Source organism: Equus caballus, chromosome 22 (assembly GCF_041296265.1).
Source record: "Equus caballus isolate H_3958 breed thoroughbred chromosome 22, TB-T2T, whole genome shotgun sequence".
Classification (NCBI taxonomy): domain Eukaryota; kingdom Metazoa; phylum Chordata; class Mammalia; order Perissodactyla; family Equidae; genus Equus; species Equus caballus.
The window spans coordinates 45,024,143-45,051,661 of NC_091705.1; the positions used below are offsets into that span (position 1 = coordinate 45,024,143).

Sequence of the window (27,519 nt, forward strand, 5' to 3'; positions counted from 1 at the left end):
CTGGGCCGCCGCCCCCGACGCCCGGGGTCGCGCCCTTCGGCCCCCGCGGCGCCAGCACGTGCTCCGCAGCCGCCCGCCGCCGGGGCGGCAGTGCGCCGGGGGCCCACCTCCGCACGCTGCCTCGATGGGCGGGGCGCCGGGCCGGGCTGGGCGGGGCGCCCGGGCGCCGCTGGGACTTGTAGGCCGGGAGCCTCGGCGGCCCGCGTCCTGGGGCGTGTGCCGTGGCTAGGGACAGCCTCAGAGAGGCCCTGGCTGTCACGGAAGGGGAAACTGGCCCGACGAAAGGACCCAGTTTACCCGAGATCACGCGGCCGGGCAGTGGTCACCTTCCCTGACCCAGCAAGTGTAGGTCACACTTTAATCAAAGTTTTCAGAGGATGCTCGGAGGGTCCTTTGTCTGGTGGACAGCTCTCCCGGCCTCCTTTGTTCCATCGTGCATTCATTCAACAAACGTTTCCCGAGGGCCCTCTGCTTGCCAGGCCCTACAGCTTGAGCAAAGCATTCTAGGTCCCTCCTAGCAGGGGAGAGAGACCTCAACCGGCAAGTAGGGGCATGGGGCTTGGTGACATGGAAAGTTCGCTGAAGGTCAGAGAAATGCAGGACAAAGGTCCCGCGAGGGGGCAAAGACCCCGAGGCAGTGTGCCTGGGGAGCTGGAGGAACAGTGAGTGACAAGAAAAGGGGGAAATGAGGTGGAACAGGAAAGTGTGTCCCCAGGAGGCTCTCTGAAGACTCGGGGTTCCATTCCCAGTGTGAGGGGCTAGGGAGGGGGCCTGGGGGAAGGAAGGCTCAGACTTACAGGGCCGCCGGGGGGAGAGTGGGGTCAGGGGGTCCAGGGCTTGAAACAGGGTCGTGTGGGCCTGGAGTCAGGGGCCGCCTGGCAAAGAAGGTACTGGATCAACACCTGAAAGACAGCAACCACTTTGCCTGCCTCCCGTCCCCCTCAGCCCGCTGGGCGCTACTTCCAGTCCCTGCAGACCTCAGACCGGGTCCCACGGTCAGAGAGGAGGCCATAGGGCGGGGCCAGGAGTGACCCCACTCAGAGCTGCTGTTCCCCCACTGAACTGGCCGTCACTGCGCTGGTGCCTGGACATGGGGAGGATCTGAGACCCCAGAGCCGGGCTTGGCACTGTGGTGTGACCCATGGATGGGGCATGCTGGTGCCAGGGCCGGCTTCAAGGGTGGTGACCTGCACAAGCATCCCAGCGATCAGAAAGGTCCCACGCTTGTGTCAATGCTCTACTGTCAGATGCGAAATTCCTAATACATTTGAACAAAGGGCCCTGAAAATTCTGCAGCCAGTCTTGCCTGGTGTGACGTCTGCAGAGGCCCCGGGGTGGGCCTGTTTCTGTGGGTGGGGACAAGGACAGAGGGAACCGGACTCCCTCTGCTTGCTTTTCCCCAAGGGTCGCCCACGCAGATGGAGGGAACCCTGACACCAGCCGTTGACAGGGATGGACTTTTGAAAAGGCCAAAACTAGTCCCCTTGCCCAGTCACCCCCCTCAGAAGGGCCTTGGGCCGTTCGTGGGCCCTCCTGGACGGCAGCACCCGATTCCTTTCCTTCCTGATTGTATAATGTGCATTTAACTGTGTGTTGAATTGTCTCTGAAGCTCTGGGGGCTGGGGAGTGTTCTCCGCATCGCTGCAGCCCCCACCCTGGAGGGCCTGGCGCGTAAGAGGCCCTATAAATATTCGTCGAAAGAATTATATTTATATATAAAACCCAAATCATTTCACCTCTTAGGGTGACGTGTTGCTGCACCCCAGCTAGCACCCGGACAAATGTTGACTCAATGACTACGACGTTAAGAATCGTTTACACCTGATTCGCTAGACTGTGCGCTCCACGAGGGCAGGCGCCGGGGACCGGCTGGGCACGGAATCGCTGCTCGGCAAAGAACGTTCGCGCAGCGGCTACCACCGGCCCGGACGCGCCCCTACCCGCGCTCGCACCCAGCCCCCGGGCTCCCCGGGGCGCGCGGGCCGGACTACGCTTCCCGGCGGCCCCCGCGCGCGGGGCGGGGCGGGCCGAGCGGGCCGGGGGCGGGGCCGGGGCGGGCCGGGGGCGGGGCCGGCTACAAAGCCGGGGGGCGGGCGCCGGGGCGCAGAGTGCCCGCAGCGCCGGCCGGAGCGCAGCGCAGCGCAGCGCGCGGTGCGCACGGCGGGAGCGGCCCGCGAGTGGACGGGCCCGGCGGCTGGCCCGGCGCCCCTGCTGCCCGCTCGCTCCCCGCCGCCCCCCATGAGCGCAGCCCCGCGCGGCCCGGGTCCCTAGGCGGCGGGGCGCCCCCCATGCTGCTGCAGCCCGCGCCGTGCGCCCCGAGCGCGGGCTTCCCGCGGCCCCCGGCCGCCCCCGGCGCCATGCACGGCTCGCAGAAGGACACCACATTCACCAAGATCTTCGTGGGCGGCCTGCCCTACCACACCACCGACGCCTCGCTCAGGAAGTACTTCGAGGGCTTCGGGGACATCGAGGAGGCCGTGGTCATCACCGACCGCCAGACGGGCAAGTCCCGCGGCTACGGCTTCGTAAGTGGCCCCGCGGCCGGGCGCGCACCCGCCCCGCGCTTATCGCGGCCCGGGGCGCTGAGTCAACGGCGGGCGCACGCCCAGCGCCCGGGGCGCCTCCGCCGCGCCGGCACCTGCTGCCCCCTCTTGGGCTCCGGCTCCGGGGCGGCGGCTCGAGCTCCAGCCGGTGCCGCCCGCGCCTCCCCTGGCCTGCCTCCCTGCCCCCACCCCGCGCCGGGTTAAAAAGCGGAGCCGCTATGCTCAAGGAGGACTCCTAAGTTTGTGGAGAGGCTTTGGGGACAGGTGACTACTCTCGGGACTTCCTGGAGCAGCAAGAGGGCGAGGAGCGGAGGCTTCACCCTAGGCCGCTTCGGAGCCCTTCAGCAAGCCGCCCCGTATATTCCAGCAGCCCCCTCGCGCGCCCCAGATAAACGTCAACTTAAGTAAAAAGCGGCTCGAAGACAGCCTCCTACTTCCCTTCTAACTACGGTGTCCCCAAACCCCTCCCATGAGGAAATGCACGCCCCGCTGGCGGGCAGGCCCGGCTCGGGCCCCTGCCTCCCTTTTGGGGTGCCCCTCTCCCCTGGGGACTGTGTCTGTCCTTGAAGGCAAGGTTTCCCAGCGCTTCAACTTGGAGGGAGGAGCTGGAACCCCGGCGGCAGCTTTGTGGGAGGGCCCCAGGCCCGGTCAGAGGGGCCTTGGCCCAGCGCCCTGGGTAGCTGGCACCCCCGGTGGAGGGAAGTGAGCACCCTGTCCCAGGGCAGCGCCCTCTGCTCCCCCTACCCGCAAGGGAAGCCCCTGATGCCTCCTTGTTCCTCCAGGTGACTATGGCCGACCGGGCGGCAGCTGAGAGGGCTTGCAAAGACCCCAACCCCAACATCGACGGCCGCAAGGCCAACGTGAACCTGGCCTATCTGGGTGCCAAGCCGCGGAGCCTCCAGCCGGGTGAGTCTGTGTTTCCCTTCCTGGCTCTTCTCGGTTGCTATATTCAGCGTCGGTATCTCGGTGTCTGTGGGGTGGAAAAAGCTCCCCCCGCGCCCTGGCCCAGGAGTGGCAGTCGGCTATCATGTGCTCGCAGAGCCGTCACAGGGCAGTCATTCCCCAGCTCAGGGCTGGACCCCTTCTTCCAGCCGCGTGCGCTGGTGGGACAGGGTGTGGGGGGGTGCCTCGAGCAGTTGTCAGCTGTCCTCGAGAGAGGAAGTTGGCCCCCGGAGGACGAACACCCGGGGCCCCAGGCCTGCTTCGGCTGAGCTTGGGGTTCACGTGGGGGTGGTCTGGGAGGGGAGGGGAAGCTGCTTCTCTTTGATTCAAGGTGTGGGGATGGGTGGTTTCGCTTCCCTGAGTGAGGCCGAGCCCCCCGCTGTCTCTCGTTTTAGGCTTTGCCATCGGCGTCCAGCAGCTGCACCCCACCTTGGTCCAGCGCACGTACGGGTGAGTGGACGTGGCTGGTGGGGGTGGGGGCAGACCAGGCCGAGTGGGCTGTGACCTTCCTGGGTCTCCCACTGTGGGCACCCATGGGTGCGAGGGCGTCCTTCACTGCAGGACCGCCAACCAACCCAGCAGCCTCGCTGTGCTGTCTGCAGCCACCTTTCCGTGTCTGAGAACCGGCACGATCTCCAAGCTTCCAGAAACGTGATTGCCTTGTAGGGGTGGCGAGGGGGCGAGCTGAGAGGACTGGGGAAGGAGGATCCCATTTTCCCCCTGGCAGAGGCCACACTGCAGAGATGGGGAACCTGGGCTCTGGGGCCTGCTGCCTGGGTTCGTATCCCAGCTTCCCCTTCCTAGTTGTGTGACCCCCAGCAGCTTACTGTGCCTCAGTTCCTCCCCTGTGAAATGGGGATGGTTGCTGCTCCTGGAGTTCTAGGAGTGGAGGTCTTAGGATGGGCACTCTGGAAGTGATTGTGACCTTCTTAGAGCTGGCCTAGGCTCTTCTTGGGACGCCCCCCCTGGCCTGCTCCGGTGCCCGACAGATGGCGGCAGCAGGTCACTGCTGACCGGGGTTCCATGTCTGTGAAAGGGGCGGCAGGTGAGGCAGGATCAGGCCCAGATGTCCCGGGCCCCAGTGGGCGGGGCCTGCAGCCTTTTGTCTGACGTGCTCTGGGGCAGCGTGTCCCACTCTCCCCATCCGAAAAAGGCCTCCTCTCCCGCCTCTTATTTTTTTAACATCTAATAAGGCCTGGCAGCTGCTTGGGCAGGACAGACACACGCTTCAGGGGCCCAGGGAGCCTGCGTGTGCTCGGCTTCCCAGCCCCGTGGCTGACGTCGGCTGTGTGCCCCAGTGCAGGAGCGGTTGATGGGGGTAGAGGTCGTTCTGGGGGTGGAGAGGCAGTTAGGGAACAGGCCCCTCTTGTAGAATGTTAGCACTTCTGAAGCTAGCAGAGACCAAGTCCCAGGCCTCGATTTTGTGTGGCAGGTGTGTGTGTGTGTGTGTGTGTGTGTGCACCTGCCCTCGAGAGGCGCAGTTTAAGGAGCAGCTCGCTTTCTGGGGCACGTGGACCAGGGGCAGGAGCAGGGTGGGTAGCCGGGCTCGGGTGGACTGGGCTGGTCGGCCAGGTGACCGAGGAGCTGCAGTGTGCCCGCCGTCCCGGGTGCTGGCCCGACAGGCAGCGTCTGTGGCGGCACAGTGGCTTCCGCATGGCTTGGTGGATATGTGCGAGCTCAGCTCCCAGTCTGTCCACCTGGGAGGGAGCCCCCAGGGCGCGGGGAGCAGGTGGTTCTGGGTTTCCCTCTCGCCCTGGGACCTGCTTCAGAGATGTCTGGAGCTGTCTTGGAAGGTGTTTGGGGATACCCCGGTCTCCAATCGTCACCCCAGGCTCTTCCTCTTTGGGACTCAGGCCGCCCCAGGAGAGTGAGCCTTGTTTTTCGTAGCCCTGGCGCTGTTCCTCGGGTCTACACCAGCTGCCAGGGGCAGAGGCCAGCTGCACAGAGGTTGGGCCATCCGCCTCCAGTGCCAGCGGCTCTTTCAGGTGTAAAATGCGGCAGCACCTTCCCTGCCCACCGCTGGGCCCGGTTTGACCTGCGGTGCTGCCTCTGGGACGCCAGCGTCACTGTCCGTGCTTGGCCACTGGAGCCTGTGGGCCTGGGTGTGAGTTCTGATTCTGCTGCTTACCAGCTGGGTCCGTTTGGCAAGTGACATCCTCTTCCTGAGCCTCTGGTTTCGTCCCCTGGAAAATAGGACTGATAACTTCCTAACCGAGGGTCTGTGCAGGGCTGGGTACTCTGTGCTCTCCACGTTCTCTCTGTCCTCCCGGCAGCCCTCAGGGGTCAGGACTGATACTGTCCTTGCTTCACAGATGGGGAAACTGAGGCAAAGAAAGGTTAAAGAGAGATTAACACCCTGTCCAGGGTGGCCGAGGTGATGGGATTGGAACCCGGATGGGCTGGCCCCAGAGCCCAGGCTCTCGGCCACTGCTCCCTGGGGCGGGTGGGCAGGAGGGGCGCCCCGGCCTTTCCCCTGCTGGTCCCCAGAGTGCCACCATGTGCAGGTCGTCAGAGTCGGTCACACATTTTACAGCTGTGTGCTCCCGACTTCAGGCGACAATGTTGTGTAACTAAGTCCGCCGGCTGGCGTTTAATCCCTGGGACGAGCCTCACTCTGGCTGCTGGTTGCCAAGGGGCGGAGACCCAGATGGCCGTGGGGTCAGGAGGGCCGGCCAGCTCAAGTCTCCGTGGCCAGGGCACCGAGGCTGCTCCCAGTCGCCCCCTCCCCACAGGCCTGCCTGGGCCCAGGCACGGGAGGGGCTCCTGGGGGTCCTGCCCGGAGGGGCCTGGGCCAGGCTGCTGGCCACAGAGCTGGGCCGTCAGCGTCCCTTTTGTCTCTGCAAACAATCAGCCAGGGCACGGGCCTGACTCAGCGCCCGGAACGTCAGGCCGGTGGCGGCAGGCAGCCCGGGTCTGGGAGCCCGTTAGCCCCCCTCCTGCCCGGCCCCTCTCCTGGAGCCGCTGCCCTCGTACGCCTAGGCAACTCCACTTTTGGTTGCGGCCCCACGCAGCCCTCGCCCGCCGGGTAGTGGACGTCAGCGTGGGAAGATTTGTAGGGGACTGTCACACTTATGCCTCTTGCTTGGATCCTCTTCCCTCAGTTGTCCTTGTTTTAAGTTGGACGGGGTCTTGTAGGACCTGCCTCGGCCTGTGTGTTTCTGTCATGTAACTGTGTGTGGGCCGAGGCCTGGGGTTTGGGGAGGCCAGGGGACAAGCGGCTCCATTGCGGTAGGAGACAGCTGCAGCCTAGGCCGCCCAGCTGAGCGGCTCTCTGCCAGCTGGGGGCCGGGCAGCCGCTGTGGGCTGCAGGCAAGGTCACGGCCGTGGGGAGAGGGCCCGTGTCCAGGCAGAGCCTCCTGGAAGGGGCCTCGTGGCGTCAGGGGGCGTCTGTCCTCGCCTGAGCCGGAGGCCTGCCAGGATCCAAGGTTTGTCCCGGGGCTGGCTGCACTTGGAGCCACTTCTTGGGTTATTTTTGAAGGGCCAGCTGCTCCTCTGGGCATAGCCCTCCCATGTTCTTAAGGGGGCCTTGGTCTGGGCTCCATGCCTGTTCGCTGTGAGCCCGCTCCGTGCCAGGCATGGGGTCAGGCCCTGTGGGCCCAGACCACAGGACAGGGTCCTCAGGGCTGCCAGGTGGTCCCCACCCTCCGTGCTGGGCTCAAGGCCAGGCCCAGACCCTCCTCTCTGGGCTCATCCCTGGTCCGTGTCGGGGATGGTGCCCCTCGCAGGGCTGATGCGCACTGAGGGAGTGGCCATATGTGGAGCCCATCAGTCGGGGCGGGCTCACGGGAAGGCCCGGGATTTGTCGGTGACGCGTCTGTGCAGTCCCGTGATGGGGTCTGTTGCGTGGCTGCCTGTGTGGCCCCGGGGGAGGAGAAGCTTGCCTGAGCACACACGGCGCGGGGCAGAGGCCTGAGCTGGGGCTCCAGCGCCCTGGTTCCTTCACGAGGCCCAGCCCCTCCCTCTGGTCAGCTCCTGGGCAAATCAGAGCCAGCCCTCGGGACTAACAAGGCCATGGGACCACCTCCCGGGCATGTGTGCACCCCGCTTGACCTGTAGCTTCCGGGACCCCTGTCCCCTCCGTGGGAAGGTCCTCGGTGCCCAGGTTGAGACCTGCCACCCTCGCCATCACCAGGCCATGGTCGTGTGCTCACGGAGGGTCTGAGCCGAGCCCCTGGGTCACCAGGGCGGGAGGGGACAGGGAGTGGCAGGAAGATGTCCATGTTCTGCAAGGGCGGAGCACACGAGGCCAGGCAGGACCTATAGAGCATTTATTGAGCGCCTGCTGTGTGCCAGCCCTGTGCCCAAGGTACTCGGAATAAGGAAGACACGGTCGGCTCCCACCTCAGGGCACTTTCCAGCAGGGGAGCCCACCATTAGGAGCGGTCTGCACCGTGGGGCGCCGTGGTGATGGCGCCCTGGCCGAGGCCGAGCGGTGCGCCTTGTGGTCGTAACACTGGGGAGATGATCTGTGCGTGAGAGTCTTGGAGACGGACGCGCCAGGGCGTCCCCAAGTTAGCCCGCGTGAGGAACGGGGACATCTGACAAGGCCTGGTGCCTCGTTGGTCGCCACGTGCCGCGCGTCAGGCTCCTGGTTGTGGTGATGTGCTGGGCGCTGCGGGAGGGTGCACACGACCTCTCTACTGTTGCTGTAACTTTCTGAAATTTTTATCATTATTTCATGACATGAAGTAATAAAAATCAAGCCCGGGGATTTGCAGTGCCCTGGGGGGAGTTGGCATCATGGGGGCAGTCGGAGCTTTAGGGAGGTCAGTGAGGGGTCAGCACCATGGGGGGTCAGCGCCGTGGGGGGTCAGCACTGTCAAGGGGTCAGTGCTATGGGGAGATCAGTGCTGTGGGGGCGGTCAGCAGGGTGGGGAGGTCAGCATCATGGGGAGTCAGTGCCGTCAGGGGGTCAGCACCGTGGGTGCACGGCAGGAAGTGAGGTCAGAGCAGAGGCTGTGGGGTGGGCGGAAGCCGGTGCCCTCTCCCCCGGTGGTGTCACGTGCCGTGGCCTGTTTTTACTTTCAGGCTGTCTGGGGTGGCCCTGCCTGCCCCCACACCGTAGCTTCCTGTTTGGCAGCTCACTGGAGTGAGGCGGGGGCCGGCGTGTGGCCCCGGCAGGCGCCCTTGCACACCTGTTGTTTGTCCCCGTCTGCTATGACAGAAACCAGCCCTCGGGGCGTCTTGGGTCCCTCCCCAAGGACGAGTTCCTCACCCCGTCGCTACTGGCCCTCAGGAGGGGCCCTTCTGCTGGGCTGGAGAGCCTCGACCGGAAGCCCTGGGTGCAGGCGAGAGGCCTGACCTGGGGCTGGCACAGTGTTTCCATCAGCCCCTGGGGGACGCGGAGCAGGGCATGCGGGCCGCTGGGCCCCCTTCACGCTGCAGTGGAGAGAGCACCAGGGGAGGAGTCTGGAGGCCCCTCTCGCGCTTTGTCTCTGTGCCCCCTTTATCTCATGACTTTCCTCATTGAGCCTCAGTTTCCCCATCTGCTGTGTGGATGCGATGAGTGCCCTGCAGAGCACTGAGGGGCGTCTGGATCCTTTCCCAGCCCCTCCCACGTGGTGGAAGGAGGAAGCTGTGCGTTCATTCAGTCAGTTGGTTTGACAAATATTTGCTTGCTTTGTGCCAAGCTGGGGACGCTGTGGGGATGAAGGGAGACCCGGTCCCAGTTGACAGTTACAGAGCATCCTGCAGCAGCAGGGGACAAACAAAAAAGGGAACGATCAGGCCGTAGAGGGCAGCAGGGGCTGTGCAGGGAGAGGAGCTGGCCACGGGGGAGGCCGACAGGAGAGATGGGGGGAAGTGGGAGATGGGGGGTCAGGGCCCAGCAGGGGCCCTTGCCTCGTGTGGGACCTGGTGGTCCCGGGTGGCATTCGGACGTTACTGTGAGTGACGTGGGGCTGTGAGTGGAGGAGGGCTCCGTCGCTGGTGCCTTTGGAGCATCGTCTGCCTGCTGGGTGGGCCTGGACCACTGAGGCCAGGATGGAGGCCCCAGGAGGGGACCCAGAGGTGATCTGGGCAAGGCTATGGTGGCTGCCGAGACCAGCGCTGTGCTAGGAAGGGTGGGATTCTGAATATGTCTTAAGGAAGGTTTGAAAGAAAGAGGAGTCCAAGAAGGTTCCAGAGCTCTGGGCCTGTGCAGCGGAAGGTCGGGCTGGTCCTGGCGGTGAGGGCGGCCAGTGTTGGGTGCAGCCCTGGGGGAGGAGCAGCAGTTGGGGCGTGGACAGGCTGCAGTGGAGATTCTGGGCCAGGACTGGCCTCGTCCACGTCCCATGGCAGAGGTTTCACCTGCTGCGTCCCGCTGCCCCGCACTTGCCTGTTAGCTCATGGCCCCACAGAGCCTGGATGTCCCCGCCTCTGGGGATTCCCGGGAGGCCCGCGGTGGCCTGGTTTCCTGCCTGCGCTGGTGGCCCACGTGCAGGCTCCTCCCCCAGCCCAGAGGCCTGAAGTCCTGCCCCCATCAGCCACGGGCGTCTGCAGCACAGTGGGCAAAACCTCCAGAGAGGAGAAAAAGTGAAAGGGGCTCATTTGCCTTTTTTATTTTTATTTTCGGGGGTGGCCTTGCGTTCAGAACGAGTCCTCCCGGGCGGCAGCTGACTCCTTTTTCGCTGGGAGTTCTGCTTCGAGTGTGCGGAGTGTGGGCGTCTGTCTCTGGGACGCCGGCTGCCCTTGGCTGTTGTCAGCAACCCCTTGCCTGCCAGGGAGCTCGTAGACCCTGCTGCTCGGAGCCCTGAGACCTCTGCCTTCCAAAGGGACATCCAGGGACCCAGTGAGGCTCTTCCAGGCTCTATGGCATCCTTCGTTTACAGATGGGGAAACTGAGGCCAGAGAGGGCTGAGGGACGTGGACAGGCATGGCCAGGATCTGAACTCTGGGTTCTCGCCCTGGACCCCTGGTCTCCTTTGGGCATGTCAGCTGGGGTGCCCCTGGGTGTCCTTGCTAACCCTGGGGGTGAGGGGTCCGAGCGGAGACGTTGGCCCATTCCCCTTTGAGCAGAGGGTGCTGGACGGCGGCCTGGGCTGCCCTGGCCCCCCGGGAGCTGGTCCAGGTGGGCTCAGCCTGAGCTGATGTCCCTCTGGGGTGGTCTGGCCCTTTTAGCCTGGCCAGCTGCAGCCCCCACCATGATCTGGGGGCTTGGGGCTTGCTTTGCTCCCCGAGCTGTCCCTCGGGCCTGTGCGCCCGTCTGCCTGGCTCCACCTCCTTCCGTCCCTCTGCCTGGGCTTTGCGGTGCAGTGGGGTTAGTTCTGGGAAACAGGAGCATCTCGTGTGGACGCCCTGGGGTCCCAGCGGAGGGGTGGAGGCTTTCTGAGGAGGGACAGGAAGCACGGAAACCAGGCCCTTGTGGCTCTGGGGCTTCTGGAGACGCTGCAAAGGAGGGAGGCGCTGGGTCCAGTTGCCACGGCTCTGTGTCCCCGGGGCAGAGATGGGCCTGTGGGGGACTATGCCGAGACAAGGGTGCGAGACCCCAACCCTGCAAGTCCCAGCAACGCCGGGCCAGGCAGGAGCCACGCTGGGGGGCCTTGGGTCACCCAGCCACTGAGCTGCGACCCCTGAACCTGACTGTCCGGCTGGCTGGTCCGTTTTCCCTCCCGGGCTCCCGGGCTGCCCTCCCTGGGGCTGGGGCTGAGGGCCCGATGAGAGGCACGGCCTTCCGTCTGTCCTGGCAGTGGGGGAGCTGTGCTTCCCCTCCCTCGGGCCCCAGGACGGGGTCACTGGTGCTGCCGAGTTCTCTGGAGTGTGCCGAGCATTAAATCCACACGGCAGCCCCCCGGGTGGTCCCGGCCCACGCGGCAGTGCGAGGCTGCCAGGCACCTAACAGGCAGCAGAGCCAGCCTTGGACTGAGGCCGGCAGGTTCTGCCTCCAGGGGTCCCGGCTGTGCCCTGCCGAGCAGAGCTGTGCCGGGCATCGGCGGTTCCAGGCTGGGCCTCTTCCTCCGCCTTCTGAGGGGCTGCGACTCCTGGCCCAGGAAGCAGCGGTGACCCTGGGGGGGCTCCTTTGCCACCAGGTGCTGGCAAGGCTGGGGCCTGCCCGAGGCCCTCGGCACTCGACTGATGCTGTGCTGGGCCCTCGGGACCCAGCGGTCAAGGCCAGGTCCCTGCCCTCGTGTGGCTTACATCCTCGGAGGGAGGACAGCAGAGCAGAAGAGAAGTGACAGGGCGGTTTGGGGCTGGGAGGAGGAAGTGGGGCTGGCGGTGGGCGGGGCGAGGGGCTGCCAGAGTTTGGCTTGGTTTGCTTTCTCACCGAGGAGCTCAGCGGGTTCCCGTGTGTGATGTGTGTGTGCACGTGTGTGTGTGTGTGCACGCCCCCAGCTCTGTGGTCACGAGAGCAGTGAGAAGTCCTCGTCCTTGCCCTTCTCCTGGGGGTTTGAGGTGGGGTCTGGGCTTCAGCACGGTGCTGGACGGTGCTCCCCAGGGGGCCGGCCTGTGCGAAGGAGGATGTGAGCGGGGTCCCTGCTCTCCACCCCCCGAGCCAGTGGCACTCCCCACCCCGCCCCCAGTGTGACAACCGGAAGTGCCCAAGACGTGACCCAGGGTCCCCTGGGGGCACAGACGCCCTGGCTGAGAAGGCTGTTCCAGTGCAGGGTTTCGGTTCTCACAGCAAGCCGGCGGTCAGCCTCTGCGAGACCCATGTGCAGCCGAGGGGACTGAGACGCAGGGGCTCTGTCACCGTCTGAGTGCAGAGCGGAGGGGCGGACGGGGGCAACTGCCTGGGGCTCGGTCCCCCGCCTGCCGGGGCCCTGACTTCCTTCCCCTCCCCTGTCCTCGGGCCTCACGTGTGGCAGAACCCAGCGTCCGCCGCCCCTTCCTTCCGTCCTGACCCAGGTCTGGGCGCGCACCTGTCTGGGGCCGGTCTCTGTACACGCACTGGGCCCCTTGGTGGGGGCGGAATCACCGGGGGCTGCTGGCTCTTGGACGGGTGCGCATGGTACGGGGGCCGCTCTGCCATCTGGGCGGCCTCCTGGGGGCCCACGCTGACCCTGAGTTGGGCCTGGGGTCACAGGCCCCAGCCCGCAGCCAGTCCTTGTGGCCACAGGTCCCGGGCAGCAGATGGACAGGGGTCAGACTCTGCTTTGCCACTCCCTGGCTGTGTGATGGTGCAAGTCACTTGGGCCTCTCTGAGCCTCAGTTTCTCTCTCTGGGAAACAGGGTAACAACAGCCCCTGTTTTGGGCTGTGGAAAGCTCCCTAAGTTCTTCCGGGCTTTCCACACACAGAATGGGGGTCAGAGCCCTCGGTGACAGGTGAATAGATGTAGACACAGTGTCCCCACAGGTCGGGGGACAGGGGAGTCCCCCTTCCTCCCCAACTGACAAAGTATTCGCCCTTGCTGTGTCCGACGTCCAAGCAGGGCGGCTCCAGGTGGTCCTGACCTGGCCTGGGGAGCGCTGGCTGCCTGGCGGGGCCTCAAGCGGGTCGTTTGTAAAGCGCAGGTCCTGCCGTGGACAGCGGGGCCCCGGCCTGACCAGGGCTCTCGAGTGCGGGCGTGTCAGGACCCGGGGCCTGTCACACGGGTCCCGGACCGGCTGACATGCGTCTGCGGGGCCCCACGTCGTTAGCGGATGTGTCGGGGCGTCTCAGGCAGGCCACCCTGCCCGTGGTCTCCAAATAAGGACTGTTGCTGAGGTTGAAGGAGCCGAGTGTGGCTCGCGGGGCCCGGTGACGCCGTGGCATTGTGGACGCTGCGCCAAGGCATGCATGCGTGCTTCGTCGTGTCTCCTCACTCGCGTCCCGGTGGGGAAGGCCCTCATCTTTCTGCGAGGGCCCTGTGCCCAGCACCTTCCACAGCCAGGCCGTGGGCGAGGCGTGGGCGTCAGAGCAGAGCCCTCCCCGCTCACGGGAGATCCAGCAGGGGAGACGGCCAGGAACTCCAGCTCCATCAAGTTGCCACCTCCTCCGGGCAGCCCCCCTCCCCCGGTTCCTTGGCGCCCCCCCCCCCAGGAGTCCTGGCTCTGGCTCATGGGTTGGTGTGTTTGGGTGCCTGTTCCTCTCCTAGAATCCAGGCTCTGGGAGGCCAGGGGTTGTGTGGTCTCCTGGCTCTGAGACCTGCCGGCAGCTGAGAAGGCTGTCACAGCATGGGGGGCCGAGCGGGATTCATCCCAGGCCTGGCTCTGTTCGAGGCCCTGTTCCCACGGTGGGGGGGGGAGGAGACGGCTGGACAGCAGGGGCTCCTGGAGGGGGAGCAGGAGCGAGGGTGCCGTGGCCAAGCCAGGGCGTGGGGTCCCTGGCGGAAGCCGCCTGGACCTCCTGACAGACAGGCGAAAGGTCAGCCGTGTGGGTGTGGGGCGCCGCCTGTGGCCAGCGTGGGTGTGTTGTCATGGCAACTGCTGGGCTGTGCTGTCTAGGAGGGCCAGCCGCCAGCTGTGGTCAGGGGGATGCGGTCTGGGGAACCAGGACCCCTCAGGCACGGGGCCTGGTGTGCCCCAGACTCTCATGCCCCAGGGGTTTGCTGCCAGATCCCTGGGGCCCCAGTGCCAGTTGTCCGGCCGGCTCTGCCCCATGGGGGTTCCCCCAGCTCAGGAGGTGTTCCTTATGTGTGTGCTTTTGTTGTGGTAAAGTGCACATAACCTAAAACCTACCATTTTAAGGCCTTAAGTATATTCACGAAGTTGTGCAGCCATCCCCGCCATCTAGTTCAGAACCTTTTCATCGCCCCAAAAGGAGACCCACCAGCACTCACTCTCCTTCCCCTCCCGGAAGCCCCGATGGGCTAACCACTTGCTGCCTCCTGGATCTGCCTCCTGCAGACTTTTCGTATCAGGGGAGCATCCCTTGTGTGGCCCTTTCTGCTTCTTCCACGCAGCGTGATGTCCTCCTGGTTCGTCCATGTTGATGTCAGAGCCTCATCCCTTTTCGTGGCTGCGTAATATTCCCAAGTGTGGACACACCACGCTTGGTTCTTCCATTCCTCAGTGGAGGGACACTTGGGTTGTGTGAACTCTCGGCTGTTGCAAATAGTGCTCTTCCTTCCTGATTATGCGCATGAACCCATTTGCCTGGCAAAGATGTTCAGCCCCACGTGTGGTGCTCTCTCCGCCCCCTCTGCCTTTTCTGTGCATCCAGAACAGCGCATGCTGCGAACTTGCCATGAGTTGACTCTCAGACCTCTGAAAATGGCAGTTTCACACAATTCAGCTCCACGCATCCCTAGCATGGGCGTAACACATTTGGTTTTCTTAGCATGAGCCGTATCACCATTTCCCATAAATATCTCAATTCTGCATAACAGCATCTCCGTTCCTCTGGGTTTTCTCCCCTGTTGGTGTGGAGGGGAGAAGCTTGGGGCTGAGCTCGGGCCTCCCCTGCTCGCTGCCGGGGGTGGCCCGGTCTGGAGGGACACTGGATGCTGCCCTGTCCCCTGTGGATGGCGCTCGAGGTGTCTGGTTTTTCACCGTTCCTATAGGTGCTGCTGTGGTCCCCTGAGCTCGTCTGTCTCTGTTCCGGAGCGAGGGCTCCTCGCATGCTAAGGGGACCTGGCTGGGGGAAGGGAGCACACACTCCCAGTGGCCAGCTGGCTGCCCAGTTGCTCCCCAAAGCTGCCCCAGCTTCTGCCCCTGCCAGTGTAGGGGAGCCTGGACGGAGAGCTTGCCTTTTTCTTTCAAAGCAGCTTCTCTTGGGAGCAGGGGCAGGGCCAGGAGCCTGGGCCCATCTTCTAGGGGCAGAAGGAAGCGGGGTCTCCATGTCGCCCCCAGGCAGCCCCGTCCTGTGCGACTCGTGCTGGTGGGAGAAGGGGAGGAGGAGGCGATGCTGGTGCTGACGGGTGTGGCGTCTGCCCGAGGACGGTGCTCTGGGCCCGACACTGAGCAGTGTCTTCTGTGCCGTGGGCGCTGCTGTTATAGACGGGTGTGAGGCTCCGAGAGGCTCAGCCACTTGCCCGGGGCCACCCAGCAGTTGGTTAGCAGAGCAGACACACACCAATACTGCCTTCCTGAGCCTCAGTTTCCCCATCTTTGACATGGGGGCGTCCATCCCCACTGTGGAGGGCCGGTGCGCTGTAAGCGGTGCTTCGGTGATGGTATTGCGCGTTAGTCTGCAGCCTGGGACCAGCGTGGGGGCAGAGAGGTCCTGGAGTCCAGGCCCGCTGCCTCGTCGCTGTGGGGACTTGGGGAAGCTGCTGACCCCTGAGCCTGTTTTCTGTTGTGAGATGTGATGACAGTGCGAAGGCCGACCTGAGGGCACGTGGACCCATCTGTACGCGGAAGGCATCCCTCCCGTGGCTCGGGCCTGGCCTCGTGGCCACCTGCTTCCCGGGCCCTCGCAGCCACGGAGCTGCGGCTGCGCGCTGGGCGGTGGTGAGAGGCCGGGGCTCTGGCTGGGGAGACAGACGCTGGATGAGAAAGCATGTAGGGTGTCACTTGGTGGGTGGCGGATGTGGGGATGGTGGGGGGTGGGGACGACATACGGGCCTCCCGGCCGCACGGCCTGGGCAGCCTCCACGGACCGTGCTCGGTGAGCCCTGCTGGGTGTGCTACTCCACTCTCGCCGTCTTAAAATGCTTAATTGTTTCAAACGTGGGCCGCAGATCATGGAGCCGGCCCGAGGTGGGTGGATGGATGTGGGGCCGGCTCTCCCGGAGGAGACCTTCAAGGACAGACTAGAAGGAGGGGAGGAGGGAGCCCTGTGGGTGGCGGACCAGCCAGAGCAGAGGCCGCGTGGGGGCCCGGCTGGTGCGTGCAGGGGCCCCGTTGGTGTGTGTGGTGCATGCAGGAGCCCCGTTGGTGTGTGTGGTGCGTGGGGGCCCGGCTGGTGCGTGCAGGAGCCCCGTTGGTGTGTGTGGTGCGTGCAGGGGCCCCGTTGGTGTGTGTGGTGCGTGCAGGGGCCCGTCGGGTGCGCGTGGGAGCCTGGTTGCGTTCTTGCCCCCATTTTGCAGATGAAGAATGGAGACTGGGGATGGGGCGTGGCCTCGCCTGGCTTCCTGCCGCTCCCCTCCAGCCTGCAGCCCGCAAGTGCCCCATTCTGCCTGCCGACCCTGACCCTCTGCTTGCCCCACAGGCTGACCCCCCACTACATCTACCCGCAAGCCATCGTCCAGCCCAGCGTGGTGATCCCGGCCGCCCCGGTGCCACCACTGTCCTCGCCCTACATCGAGTACACGCCAGCCAGCCCCGCCTACGCCCAGTACCCGCCGGCCGCCTACGACCAGTACCCGTACGCCGCATCCCCCGCCACAGCCGCCAGCTTCGTGGGCTACAGCTACCCGGCTGCCATGCCCCAGGCCCTGTCGGCCGCCGCGCCCACAGCCACTGCCTTCGTGCAGTACCAGCCCCCGCAGCTGCAGCCCGACCGGATGCAGTGAGGCCGCTGGCCCACGTCGCGGCCACTGTGCTCTGGGTGTGCCCGTACCTGTGCCTCTGGAGACCCCGCGGGACCCCGCTGCACCCCGGGGACAGCCTGTAGTCCGCGCCTCCTTGAGTCCAGGACCCGATGTGACTTGAGGGTGGACTTAGAGAGAAAGGAATGCCCGAGGGCTACCTGAAAACGCGCCCCAGCTCGCGCTCGTCACCAGCCTGCTTCCTCCAGCTTCCCGGCCATCCCTGCACTGAGCTGCCCACGGGCCTGTCGCCCGCAGCCCGGTGGGGCCTCCTCCACCGCCACTGACCCCGGCCACCCTTTGGGTGGCTCAGAAACTGCCCCTCAGCGATGCCTTACTCCAGGGAACCCAGGACCAGTGAAGGGAGTTGCCTATTTATTGTAGCTCCATCCGCACAAGCTGTGAAGGCGGCGGGAGGTGTGTCATTTCTGCGTGGCGGCCCCCCAGACCCGAGGGCCCAGAACCGTGAGGAGCCCGCCACGCCCTTGCCTGCCGGGGAAGCCCCGCAACTCTTTTCTTACCATCATAGTTTTGCTACTAAGGTGATTTCAGAATTTCAGTCTATTTTTTCAACGGAGATTGCCGCCATCAAGAATCCCGAGCCCATTTGTAACTTTGAGGAATCCCCTTTTGTCGACGGCTCCGCCCCAGGAGACGGTGACAGTGTTTCTGTATTTCACGCATCTGTTGGCTCCCTGCAGGCGCCCTGGGAGGGTGGGCGTCTCCGGACCGAGCAGGAGGTCCCGCTCAGCGACAGTAAGTTGTCTTGGAAGCTTGTCCCCGCCCCTCTTCCCGCCACCCGGCGCCTCCCAGGGCAGGAGGGCATGGGGCCCCAGGGCATGCAGCTGTGGGCAGGACCACGGCGTCCAGGCCAGCTGGGTGGGGAGGCTCGGAGCGTGATGGTGTGCTGCCCTCCGTCTTGGTGCCGCCTGTTGGGTGCCACCCCGAGCTGCCAGACCTGGGGCTCGGTGGAGAGGCGAGGCCGGGGGGCTCCTGGAGGGGGTGGTGGGGCCTGGGGAGTCTCCAGGAGGGCCGGCCCTGCTTGGAGGAGGCAGGGAGGGTGAGATGAGGGGTGGCCTGGCCGGGAGCGGGGCACTGGGGCTGTCCCTCCGGACCTACCTCAGGGAAGCGGGGCCTCTGGCTGCGGCCCGGCGAGCGCCTGGCGGTGCCCCCGGCACAGGCTCAGGGTCCGGGAGATAAAGGTAGCTAATGTTATAATAATATTTTTATTAGGATGTTCTGATTATAAAAATAAAACCTGTTTTCTTTAAAGAAAAAGTTCGTCTGTAGTTTTTCTCTCAGAGGGACAGTGGGCACCACGGTCACCCAGCCTCGGGCCCTCCTGCGGGCAGCCAGTGGTGATGGACAGCTGCTCCCCCAGTGCCGGCCCGCGCCGCCTCGGGCATCGAGTGGACGGCCACAAAGGAGGGAGGGAGGGACATCCTGCCCTGGGTACGTCCCCCCCAGCGGGGCTGAGAACCCACAGGACGGCAACTCAGCGTGGGCCCAGGATGCGCGCGGGGCAGGGCGTGGCGGGGAGATGGCAGCTCCATCAGCCCCCGTGGAAAGGGGGCAGCTCCCAAAGAGAAGGGGGTGCTGCCGCAGAGCCTGCGCGGGCGCTACCCAGAGCACAGAGCGGCAGGGGGTGCGCCCTGGCGTTGGGGGCGCAGCGTCACAGGAAGGAAGTTCTCGGTTTGAGGCTGAGGGGCCGCAATCCGGGGATGGTCCCAGCGTCTCCAGAGTTCAACTGGAGCCACTCCTCAGCACTGGGGACATCACGGAGGCCTGACAGAGGGGGTGTTAAGGCTGGAGAGGTCTGAATTCATTCATTCCTCCAGGTGCTCAGTCATTTGTTCATCCTGTGCGATGTCGTGTGCCAGGTCACATGCAAAGCACTGGGGATAGTCATCGCAAACAGATAGGGTCCTGCCCGTTGGGGTGTATGATCTGGTCAGGGAGACACTGTAATTTCAGATACCGATCAGCACTGTGAAGGAAATACTACAGGCTGATGGAGAATGACTGGGTTCAGGCAGAGGGAACAGCAAGTGCAAAGGCCCTGGGGCGGGGGGCATGGGGCAAGAAGGCCAGTGTGGCTGGAGAAGGGACAGTGAGGGGGAAGTAGGTAGGAGATGAGCTTAGGGAGGTGACAGGGCTGGAGCTGGGGAGACAGCAGAGACCCAGAGGATGATCCTGCTGTGAGTGCAGGCTGCAGAGGGAGAGCGGTACCCAGACACCGCCCAGCAAGCTCAGCACAGTGTGACTCATGCTGTCATGGGGGAGGCCCCTGCCCCAGGGGAGGAGAGGACGCCACCAGGGGAAGGAGGCACCGAGTGGCAGACGGACGGAAGGGCTCCTAGTGACCGGAGGAAGGGCTGGAGCCGGCGCTCCTGGTGGGGAGGCCAGTCTGAGCAAAGGCTTGGAGGCCGTGGCTCTCCAGGCGCCCGCCCGTCCTCCCCTGACCTGCAGAGCAGGGCTTGGCCCCACACACGCGGTCTGTCCCTTCCTCCCACCCTCCCCTCCCACACAGCTGCCGAGCCAGACATGCAGGTCCAGGTGGCTCTGAACGCCTCTCCCTCACCCTCACGTCCAACTTGGCAGGTCCAGAAGGTTCCACCTGCCAAGCCTGTCTGGGATCTGCCCCTTCTTCACCCTGTTCTCTTCTCCCAACCACAGTCTGGGCACCAGCCTAGTCTCCTGTACCCTCGCAGTGGCCCCTTGTTCTACTACAGTCCATGCTCCACACACAACCAGAGGGGTCCTCTTCACCATAAGTGAGGTCACGTCCCCCAGCTCAGAGCCCTCCATGGCTCCCCATCGTCCTCGAAGGAAAAGCCAAAGTTCTCACTCTGGCCTATGAGGTCCTGGCCTCGTTGCCCCCGATGCACACTGGCCTCCTCAATGTTCCTTGGGCAGAGCCCACCCCAGGGCCTTTGCACTCGCTGTTGAAGCCTCTAGCTTTTCCCGGCTGAGCTCCTCCTTTAGCACTCAGCTCAAAACTTTCTTTGTCCCAGAAGCCTCCTCTGACCCTGGTCGCAGGCAGAACCATGTCCCCCTTCATCTGCATCCTCGTCTGTCCCTGTCCCATGCCCACACCGACTCCAGGAGGCAGGGGCTTCCTGCCTTTCTCCTGTGGTGTCCCCTGCAGCTGGTGCTGTGCCAGGAACGGCAGGGAAACTGAGGCCAGCACGCAGTCTGAGCCTGATTCCACTGACGGCGAATGAACATCAGAGATTTCTGGCGGAGGACCCAGTTGGGGTGGGGATCATCCGTCCAGCTTGGAGTGTGCTGGGCGGGCTGAGCCGGGAGGACTGGGCTGGGGGAACAGAGAGGGGACAGGCCGGTCCCTGTAGCATCCGGTGGAGCAGGGCAGGAGGGCGTGGGGAAGCCAAGCAGCTGTGCAGAGCTGGGCAGCGGGGTCTGACCCAGCGTCCACCGACTGCTCCACGTGGTCGGCCTTGACTTCGCAGTGAGATGGGGTCACCCTGATGGGGCGAGGGGGCTCAGGGTGGACCTGGGGCCACCTTCCCTGCACCGCCCCCAGGGGTCCCCAGGGGGGTTCCTCAGGCCTGTCCCAGTCGCTCTGGCTTTGGGATTTACAGGCCCCCTTTCTGTGGTCTGGACCCCCAGCCTCTGCACAGGGAGGGATAGGGGTTCCTGGCCAGGGCAGGGGCGGACTGCGGGGCAGGGGTGGCCTTTCTTACCGGGACCCCCACCCGCCCCCTCCGCTGGATCTTTGTATGCAAACAGTGGCTAGGGTCGGCGAGGTCAGCATGGGGCTCCCAGTGCTGATAACGGCGGGGCTGGGGCGTGCGGGCGCTGGCGGGGTTATCTGCAGGGCCACTGGCGGCCAGCCCGCTTCCTGTCACTATCGGCTGGTGGCAGCCTCTGGGACAGGCCTATGGCCTCATAAACATCCTCCTGGGTCCCAGTGTTGAGGGCTCTGGATGGTGGCAGACCCGGGAGAGGGTTTCCAAAGTCGCCGGGCCGCGTGGAGCTCAGGGGCAGCCGGGGACGCAGGGCCAGCGTCCCTGCACACAGGAGGCAGCTCCCGGTCACAGCAGCAGTAAGTGCAAGTGACAATAATGACCACAACTGCTGACGTCCGGGCTGCTGACCCCGCTCCTCAGGGGTGGTCTCTGTACCCATGAGGTGCCCATTCAGTGTCCCCACTGCACAGATGGGGAAACCGAGACGCTGAGGACTGGGGCCACCGTTGCCTGGGCCCCGGGGAGAGGCGGGGGGAGGTGGCCTGCCACGGAGGTGAGGGCATGGCCTGATGCAGGGGCATCCCACCCAGCCAGGAGGGTGAGCTTGGCCAGCCGCCACCACCCTGAGCCTCACTGTGACGGGGCTGTGACCGTCCTCTGAGGGCGAGGACTTCCCATCCCTTCTCCAAAAGGTCCCTAGAGCCAGCTCAGTGAGATTGCACAGGGAGGGGACCAGGGGGCCACCAGCTCCTTCCCATGTCATCAGTCCCCTCGTCCCTGGTCCTGTGTGTGAGCCTGGGTCCCACACACCCAGGGAGCCAGGCACACACACATGCACACACGCAGACACACACATACTCATGGAGGCAGAGAGACACATGGAAACATGCACACTCACCCTCATGCGCGCACTCACAGATGCATAGACACACACAGAAATGCACCCACACACGGACACACACACCCACATACGCCTGTATTCTATGTGTGGACACTCACATCCATGTATATACAAGAACACACACAGAAACACAGCCCCATGCACAGGGGCACAGACGTGTCCATATACACACCCAGACTCACATACAGTATGTGTGCACACAGACACACACATTACATTTAAATATACCAGACACACACATGCATACGTGCAGAGACACAGACACAGAAATACATGTGCACACACACCCATATGTGTACACACAGATGCACGCAAATATATTCACCCCAGACACATACATACACACTCCCGCAACACGTTCCCTCACACGCGTGTTAAGTGACAAGCCCAGAGTGCCGCTGCTCTGGGCTCTGTGCTCAGTGAGGGCCTCGTGTGTCAGCAGGAGCCCTGGTTTCAAAAAGGTCATCGCTTTGACCCGCTGTGGGGAGAAAGTGGGGGGACGTGAGCCAGCGGGTGGCCAGGGAGGGTTTGGTGGGAGCTGGAGGTGGCCGGTGGGGTGAGGAGGCGGCAGGGGCCGAGCTGTGAGGTGTGATAGCCTGTGAGGGGGCAGGTCCCACCCAGCCTCGCAGAGGGAAGAAGGGAGAGGGAGGGCGGTGGCTGCCCCCCACCCCGGTCCCAGCAGCCTGGGCTGTGGCCGTGGATGCAGGGCGTCAGTCCTCCTGGTGTCCAGCTCGGGGGAGGCACGCAGGGCCCAGAGGGGCCCGAGACCTCGTCCCCGTGCCCCTGGCATTGACTGGGGACTCCCACCCTGGGGGGCACTGGCAGGTGAGAAGCCCGCACGGAGCCGCCTCGCTTGCTGGTTGGAGCCTCGTTACCATCCCACTTTCCAGACGAGCAAACCGAGGCCCAGAGACAAGGGGCTGCTCTGAGGCCACTGGGTTGGCACTCCCCCCTGGGGGTGGAATTGTGAAGGGACTGGGCTGGGGTGGGTGTGGGAGCTGCGGCCACGCCAGCCCACGAGAGGGGGCCACATGATGTCACCCGCGTGCCGCTGCTCCCAGGCCTGCTTGCCCCCGACCTGGGGGGCACGTCCAGCCCGGTCCTCTTGGAGCCTCAGTCTCTTTCTTGCACGGATGAGGTGATCCCTGGGTGGCACCTGCAGGTCCTCCCTGCTGCGTCCACCCTCTTCCTCTAGGACGGCACCTGGGTTTTCCTCAGGGGAGCCACTTGCTGCACCCTCGGGCCACCCCCCCGGCTCCTCTGCTCCGACAGTCTGCTGTTCTGCTCCCCAGGCCCCAGTGACTGGCTCAGGGATAGGCGTGTGGCCCAGTTCGGGTCAGTTCGTGTCAGTCCTGGCCTTCTTCTGGAACTCTTAGGGAAGGAGGCTGGCTTTCTGCTGGGGAGGCCACCTGGCAGCAGACGAGCCTGGAGCTTCTGGGGGGGGACCGTTTGTGCTTATGGAGAGACTGCCCGGGAAGGAAGCAGCACCAGGGGAAGTAGAGCTGAGGCGTAGGGAAGAGATAGGGTCTTGGTGACACCTTTGGGGCCCCTTGATCCAGCTATGCCTGAGCCAGACCCTGGACTTTTCCATTACAAGAGCTAATAAATTCTCCTTTTTGCATAAGCCTATTTAATTTGTTTTTTTCTATCCCTTGCAACCAAGACTCTGGATATATACAGTCTCAAAGCACCTACTTTACTTAGAATTAAGTCAAATAACGTACGATAGAAAACTCAAAATAACAGTGGTTCTTAGCTAGTTATGAATTAATTTTTTTTTCCTGTAAAAGAAATCCAAAGCAGGCAGTCCAGGGCTTGAATGAGAGCTCCACGGTTGTCAGGATCTCAGGCTCCCTCTAACTTCCCATTGCACTACTTTATTGCATGGCTTACTTCCCCAAGACCATCTCATGAAACAAGATGGCTGCTGGAGCTCCAGCCATCATGTGTGAGTTCCAGGCAGCAGAAGGAAGAAGGGGGAAGGCAAAAAGAGTACCATCAGCTGAGACTTCCCAAGGAGACTTCTCAGAAATTACACCACATTCTCTTTCCATCTCAGTGGCCAGAACTTAGTCACATGGCTGTCCCTAACTGTGAGAGAGGGTGGGCTCTATGGGTGTGTAGCTCCCTGGAATACAGAAAGCCTTCTGTTCCATGGACGAAGGCAGGAGGTTCATCATGCAGGACACTTGCAGTTTCTGTCTCGCTGTGGAAGCCCGCTGGGCCCAGGTCGCAGACGGGACAACGAGAGCTGGGGACGTACAGCCGTCAGCTCAAGGCCAGAGAGCTGTGTGTGGCCGAGCGGACTGCAGCCGAGAATCTGGAATCTGGAGGCCACAGGCCGCCCTGCTTTGAGGCCCGGGCTCTGGTCCCCCCACCCCCGCCGTTTGCTCCTCCACCTTCCTCACCTCAAAGCCAGCCAGGCGTGCTCCGTCATGTGCCTGCCCCGCCTGCTGAGTCACACTCGTGTTTGTGCCCCAGAGACGTAAACACCAAGCCGGGAGCCGTCTGAGGTTGCGGACCGTCCAGATACAGCGAGAATAACAGGGGCAGCGACCCCAGGGCTGGGTGTCTGCACGGGGCACGGCTGGGCTGGCACCTGGCTCCACTCCCTCCCGGGCCTCCTGCTGGAGCTGATAAGTGCCCGGCTCTGCTTATCAGCCCCTCCCCACCCGCCCTGCCCCAAGCGTGTGTCCACACTGGGGTGCACAGCAGCCTGGAGATCAACGATGGGGTGCGCCCCTGAGCCCCGGAGACCCCAAGCCCAGCTCGGCCTATCTGACAGCCCCACTTGGTGCATCAAAGACGACTCGAGTCCCCAGTGCCGCCTGCTGGCTGCCCCGGCCCTGCGGCGGGGGCGCTTTTAGAGAAATTAAAAATCAGGGTTTTTTTCTAAGTTAGAAAATTAACACTTGTTGGGAAAAAAATTCTAACATAAAGGAGATTTATTAAAATAACCTGCATATATGTATAAAAACGGGAGGAAGGAAGCAGACCAGATGTTAACGGTGGTGGGACCACAGGAGAGTTTTGCTTTTTCCTTAACAGAGACCTCTGTTGTGTACAGCTGAGCAGCAAGAATTGGAAGACAGAGCTTGGCGTTTGGTTGTCACATTTGTGTACACACACTCCACACACTACAGGCTGGGGGATGTCTGCATCCACCGGCTCGCCCGTGTGGGTCTGGGTGTCTGAGCCTGAGCTGCGTGGGGTCCTGCCGCTGTTCTCACTGCCTCCCCTCTCCTGTCTACGGTAACCCACTTGATCTTCTAAAAAGCAAACTCAGGACGTGCTGGTTCCTGGCATAGAAGCCTCTGTGGCTCCCCAGTGCCCCGGAGCAAACTCCCAGCTCCTTCCACGGCCAGTGTGACCCGGTCCTGCCGCCCCGCAGATGCCTCTCGCAAGAGCCCCTCTCCCCACAGACGTCCTGCGCTGGCTCCTTCTTGTCCCCTACCCCCAGCTCAAAAGTTACCAGGTCTCAGCTCAGATGTCACCTCACCCCCCACCTCCCAGATGCATCCCTGGACCCCCTCGTCTAAACTGCTTCCCCTACCCCCACCCTGGTGTTCTCTGATTTTTCTTTTCTTTCTGACCAGCTGTCTCTCTCCGTCGCCATCATCTGGGACGAGGGCCTGGGCAGGGCCTCAGGACCTCGTCGGTGTGAGTGGGGGCTGCCTCTTCCTCCTCCCCCTCCTCCTTGGAGCTGCACCCACCTGACAACCCCGCTCCTGGAGGGGAGGCCTCGCCCCTGCCTGACATTGGGGCTCCCAGCATCCCTGCCCACCAGCGGTCAGCATGCTCGGGACAGTCCACCCCAGGGCAGGTGTGGACGCTGTCCGCCCGGTTTGCACGCATGCACTCTCCTGGCCCAGGGAGATTGGATGCTGCAAGAAGCCACTCAGCTCCCGCAGGCCCGGGTTGAGAGAACGGCCTGCAAAGGCCACAGTCCTGAAGCTTGAGCTGAGGTTTAATGAAAGCTGCAGGGTCACGAGGGCTGGGGCAGCTGCTCCTCCTCAGGGGCCCGCAGGACAGCAGCCTATACTTACGGAGCTGCTCACTGGGCCCGGCCCTGTGCCACCTCTCGCTCTGTTGGCTCATCGAATCCACATGACACCCTTGTGTGAGGGATGTGCACACTGTCCCCATTTTACAGATGCAGAAACTGAGGCCCAGAGTAGTTCGGGAGCTTGCCCAAGGTCACACAGCAAGTAGCTGGCAGAGCCGAGGTCCAAACCCCAGAGAGTCTGGCGCCAAAGCTGGCCCCCTAACCTGCTGCTGGGCTCTCCACTGAGGGAATGGTGGCAGGAAATATGGTGCCGCCAGGAGGAACCGTGAGGGAGAAGGATGTTCATCAGTGTGGAGAGATGTTCATGGAGGAGCGTGGAAAGGAAAAAGCAGCCACAGGCGGAAGCTGTGCTGGCAACACCGGGCCCACGTTCCATCACAGCAATGACTATGTGCTCTCCCGTCTGCCACAGTCCCCACCAGTCCTTGCTGTGCCTCTCACCAAGCCCTGATGGGGATTTTACTGCCAGTTAGGAGTCACGGGGGACAGTCAAGGGGGGCAGGAAGAGCAGCGGCCGCATCAGATGCACGAAGGTTTTATCCCCCTCGACGTCTGACTAGAGGACGTTCATGCAGGTAAGCCTGGAGCGGAGGGAGGGGTGGGGGGAGGGGTGGAAGAGGAGGAGAAAGGACGCATGGACAGACAGAGAGAGGGATGGAGGGACGGACGGACGGAAGGACTGGTGGACGGAGGGTAGAGAGATGCCTGGAAGGATGGAAGGATATGAACGAAGGATAGAGGGAGAGGTGGATGGAGGGAGGGCTGGAGGAGTGGATGGAGAGACAGACAGATGAAGGGATGGATGGATGGAGGGATGGAAGGATGGAGGGATGGATGGAGAGACAGACAGATGAAGGGATGGATGGAGGGAGGGATCGATGGAGAGACAGATGAAGGGATGGATGGAGGGAGGGATGGAAGGATGGAGGGATGGAAGGATGGAGGGATCGATGGGGAGACGGATGAAGGGATGGATGGATGGAGGGATGGAAGGATGGAGGGATGGAAGGATGGAGGGATCGATGGAGAGACAGACAGATGAAGGGATGGATGGAGGGAGGGATCGATGGAGAGACAGATGAAGGGATGGATGGAGGGAGGGATGGAAGGATGGAGGGATGGATGGGGAGACGGACGGAGGGATAGAGGGGTGGATGGAGGGATGGATAGACCACCAGGCCCCATCCCCACCCCAGCAAAGTCAGCTTTGCCTCAGGAGATGGTCCAGTGCAAGGGTTAATAATTCAAGGGTTTGGAATCAGACAGACTTCAGTTTGAATCTGGGTTCCTTTCTTTATAAGTGATGTGACCTTAGGCAATTCTCCCACCCTCTCTGATCCTCAGTTTCCTCATCAGTAAAAAAAGGGTAATAACACTTCATAGAGCCTTAAAGGAGGCAGGTGGGAAGAGCGCTTAGGGACACGTTTGAGGGAGGGGCTCAAGGAGCGCCAGCCCTTTATTACGGCCAGTGCTGCCCTGTCCTGAGAAGGCGGGTCAGTCCCTGAGGAGACTCCCTGCCCCACCAGTTCTGAGGATCTCGGGATCTCAGTGGACCACTGCCAACACTGGTAGCACCGGCTCGAACCCCAGCCAGCCAGGTATAACCCGCCCAACAGACGGTCTGCTGTGAACTACAGGGTCCCCGCAGCGCGCCCAGGCTGTCCCTGCCAGCAGGGCTCCCCATCGGCCCTGCGGCCGTCAGAGCCCGCCTCCGAGGAGCTTCCAGGAGGCCCCGCACGGCCGCCGGGGACCAGCTGAACCCCAGGCCTGAGAGAAGGGCCTGGGCAGGCGCACTTTTTAAAGAGTTTCTAGATGATTCTAATGTGAAGCTTGGCCTAAGGACCACTGTGCTTAGTTCCTTTTAATTTTTTGTTCCTTTGAATTTTTAATTTATGTTTCCACCTATGCATTTTCCCTTCGTTTTTCTCTTTACTTTCTTCAGAGGTCAAAAAAGCCTCTGCCATCTGTAGCTGGATGAAGAAGTCAGGTTCGTTTCTTTCTGGGTTTTGCGTGGTTCAGCTTAAAAGATAGTTTTGTTGACCTTGGAGG

General features: G+C 63.2%; 1 protein-coding gene across 1 annotated transcript; it reads left to right on the forward strand.

Moving 5' to 3' along the window:
• Positions 1-2,105: 2,105 nt before the first annotated feature.
• RBM38 (RNA binding motif protein 38) lies at positions 2,106-18,071 on the forward strand. The gene is made up of 4 exons (XM_023626792.2): positions 2,106-2,525; positions 3,326-3,449; positions 3,881-3,935; positions 16,475-18,071. The coding sequence occupies exons 1-4, from the start codon at positions 2,289-2,291 to the stop codon at positions 16,776-16,778; spliced, it is 720 nt and encodes a 239-aa protein (XP_023482560.1). The 5' UTR covers positions 2,106-2,288; the 3' UTR covers positions 16,779-18,071.
• The last annotated feature ends 9,448 nt before the right edge of the window (positions 18,072-27,519 follow it).

Bases quoted from the DNA above. Each gene is read 5' to 3' on its own strand.
- RBM38 (XM_023626792.2), top strand. From the start codon at position 2,289: ATGCTGCTGCAGCCCGCGCCGTGCGCCCCGAGCGCGGGCTTCCCGCGG. The intron at 2,526-3,325 runs GTAAGTGGCCCC...TTGTTCCTCCAG, and splicing joins AGTCCCGCGGCTACGGCTTC to GTGACTATGGCCGACCGGGC. The intron at 3,936-16,474 runs GTGAGTGGACGT...CTTGCCCCACAG, and splicing joins TTGGTCCAGCGCACGTACGG to GCTGACCCCCCACTACATCT.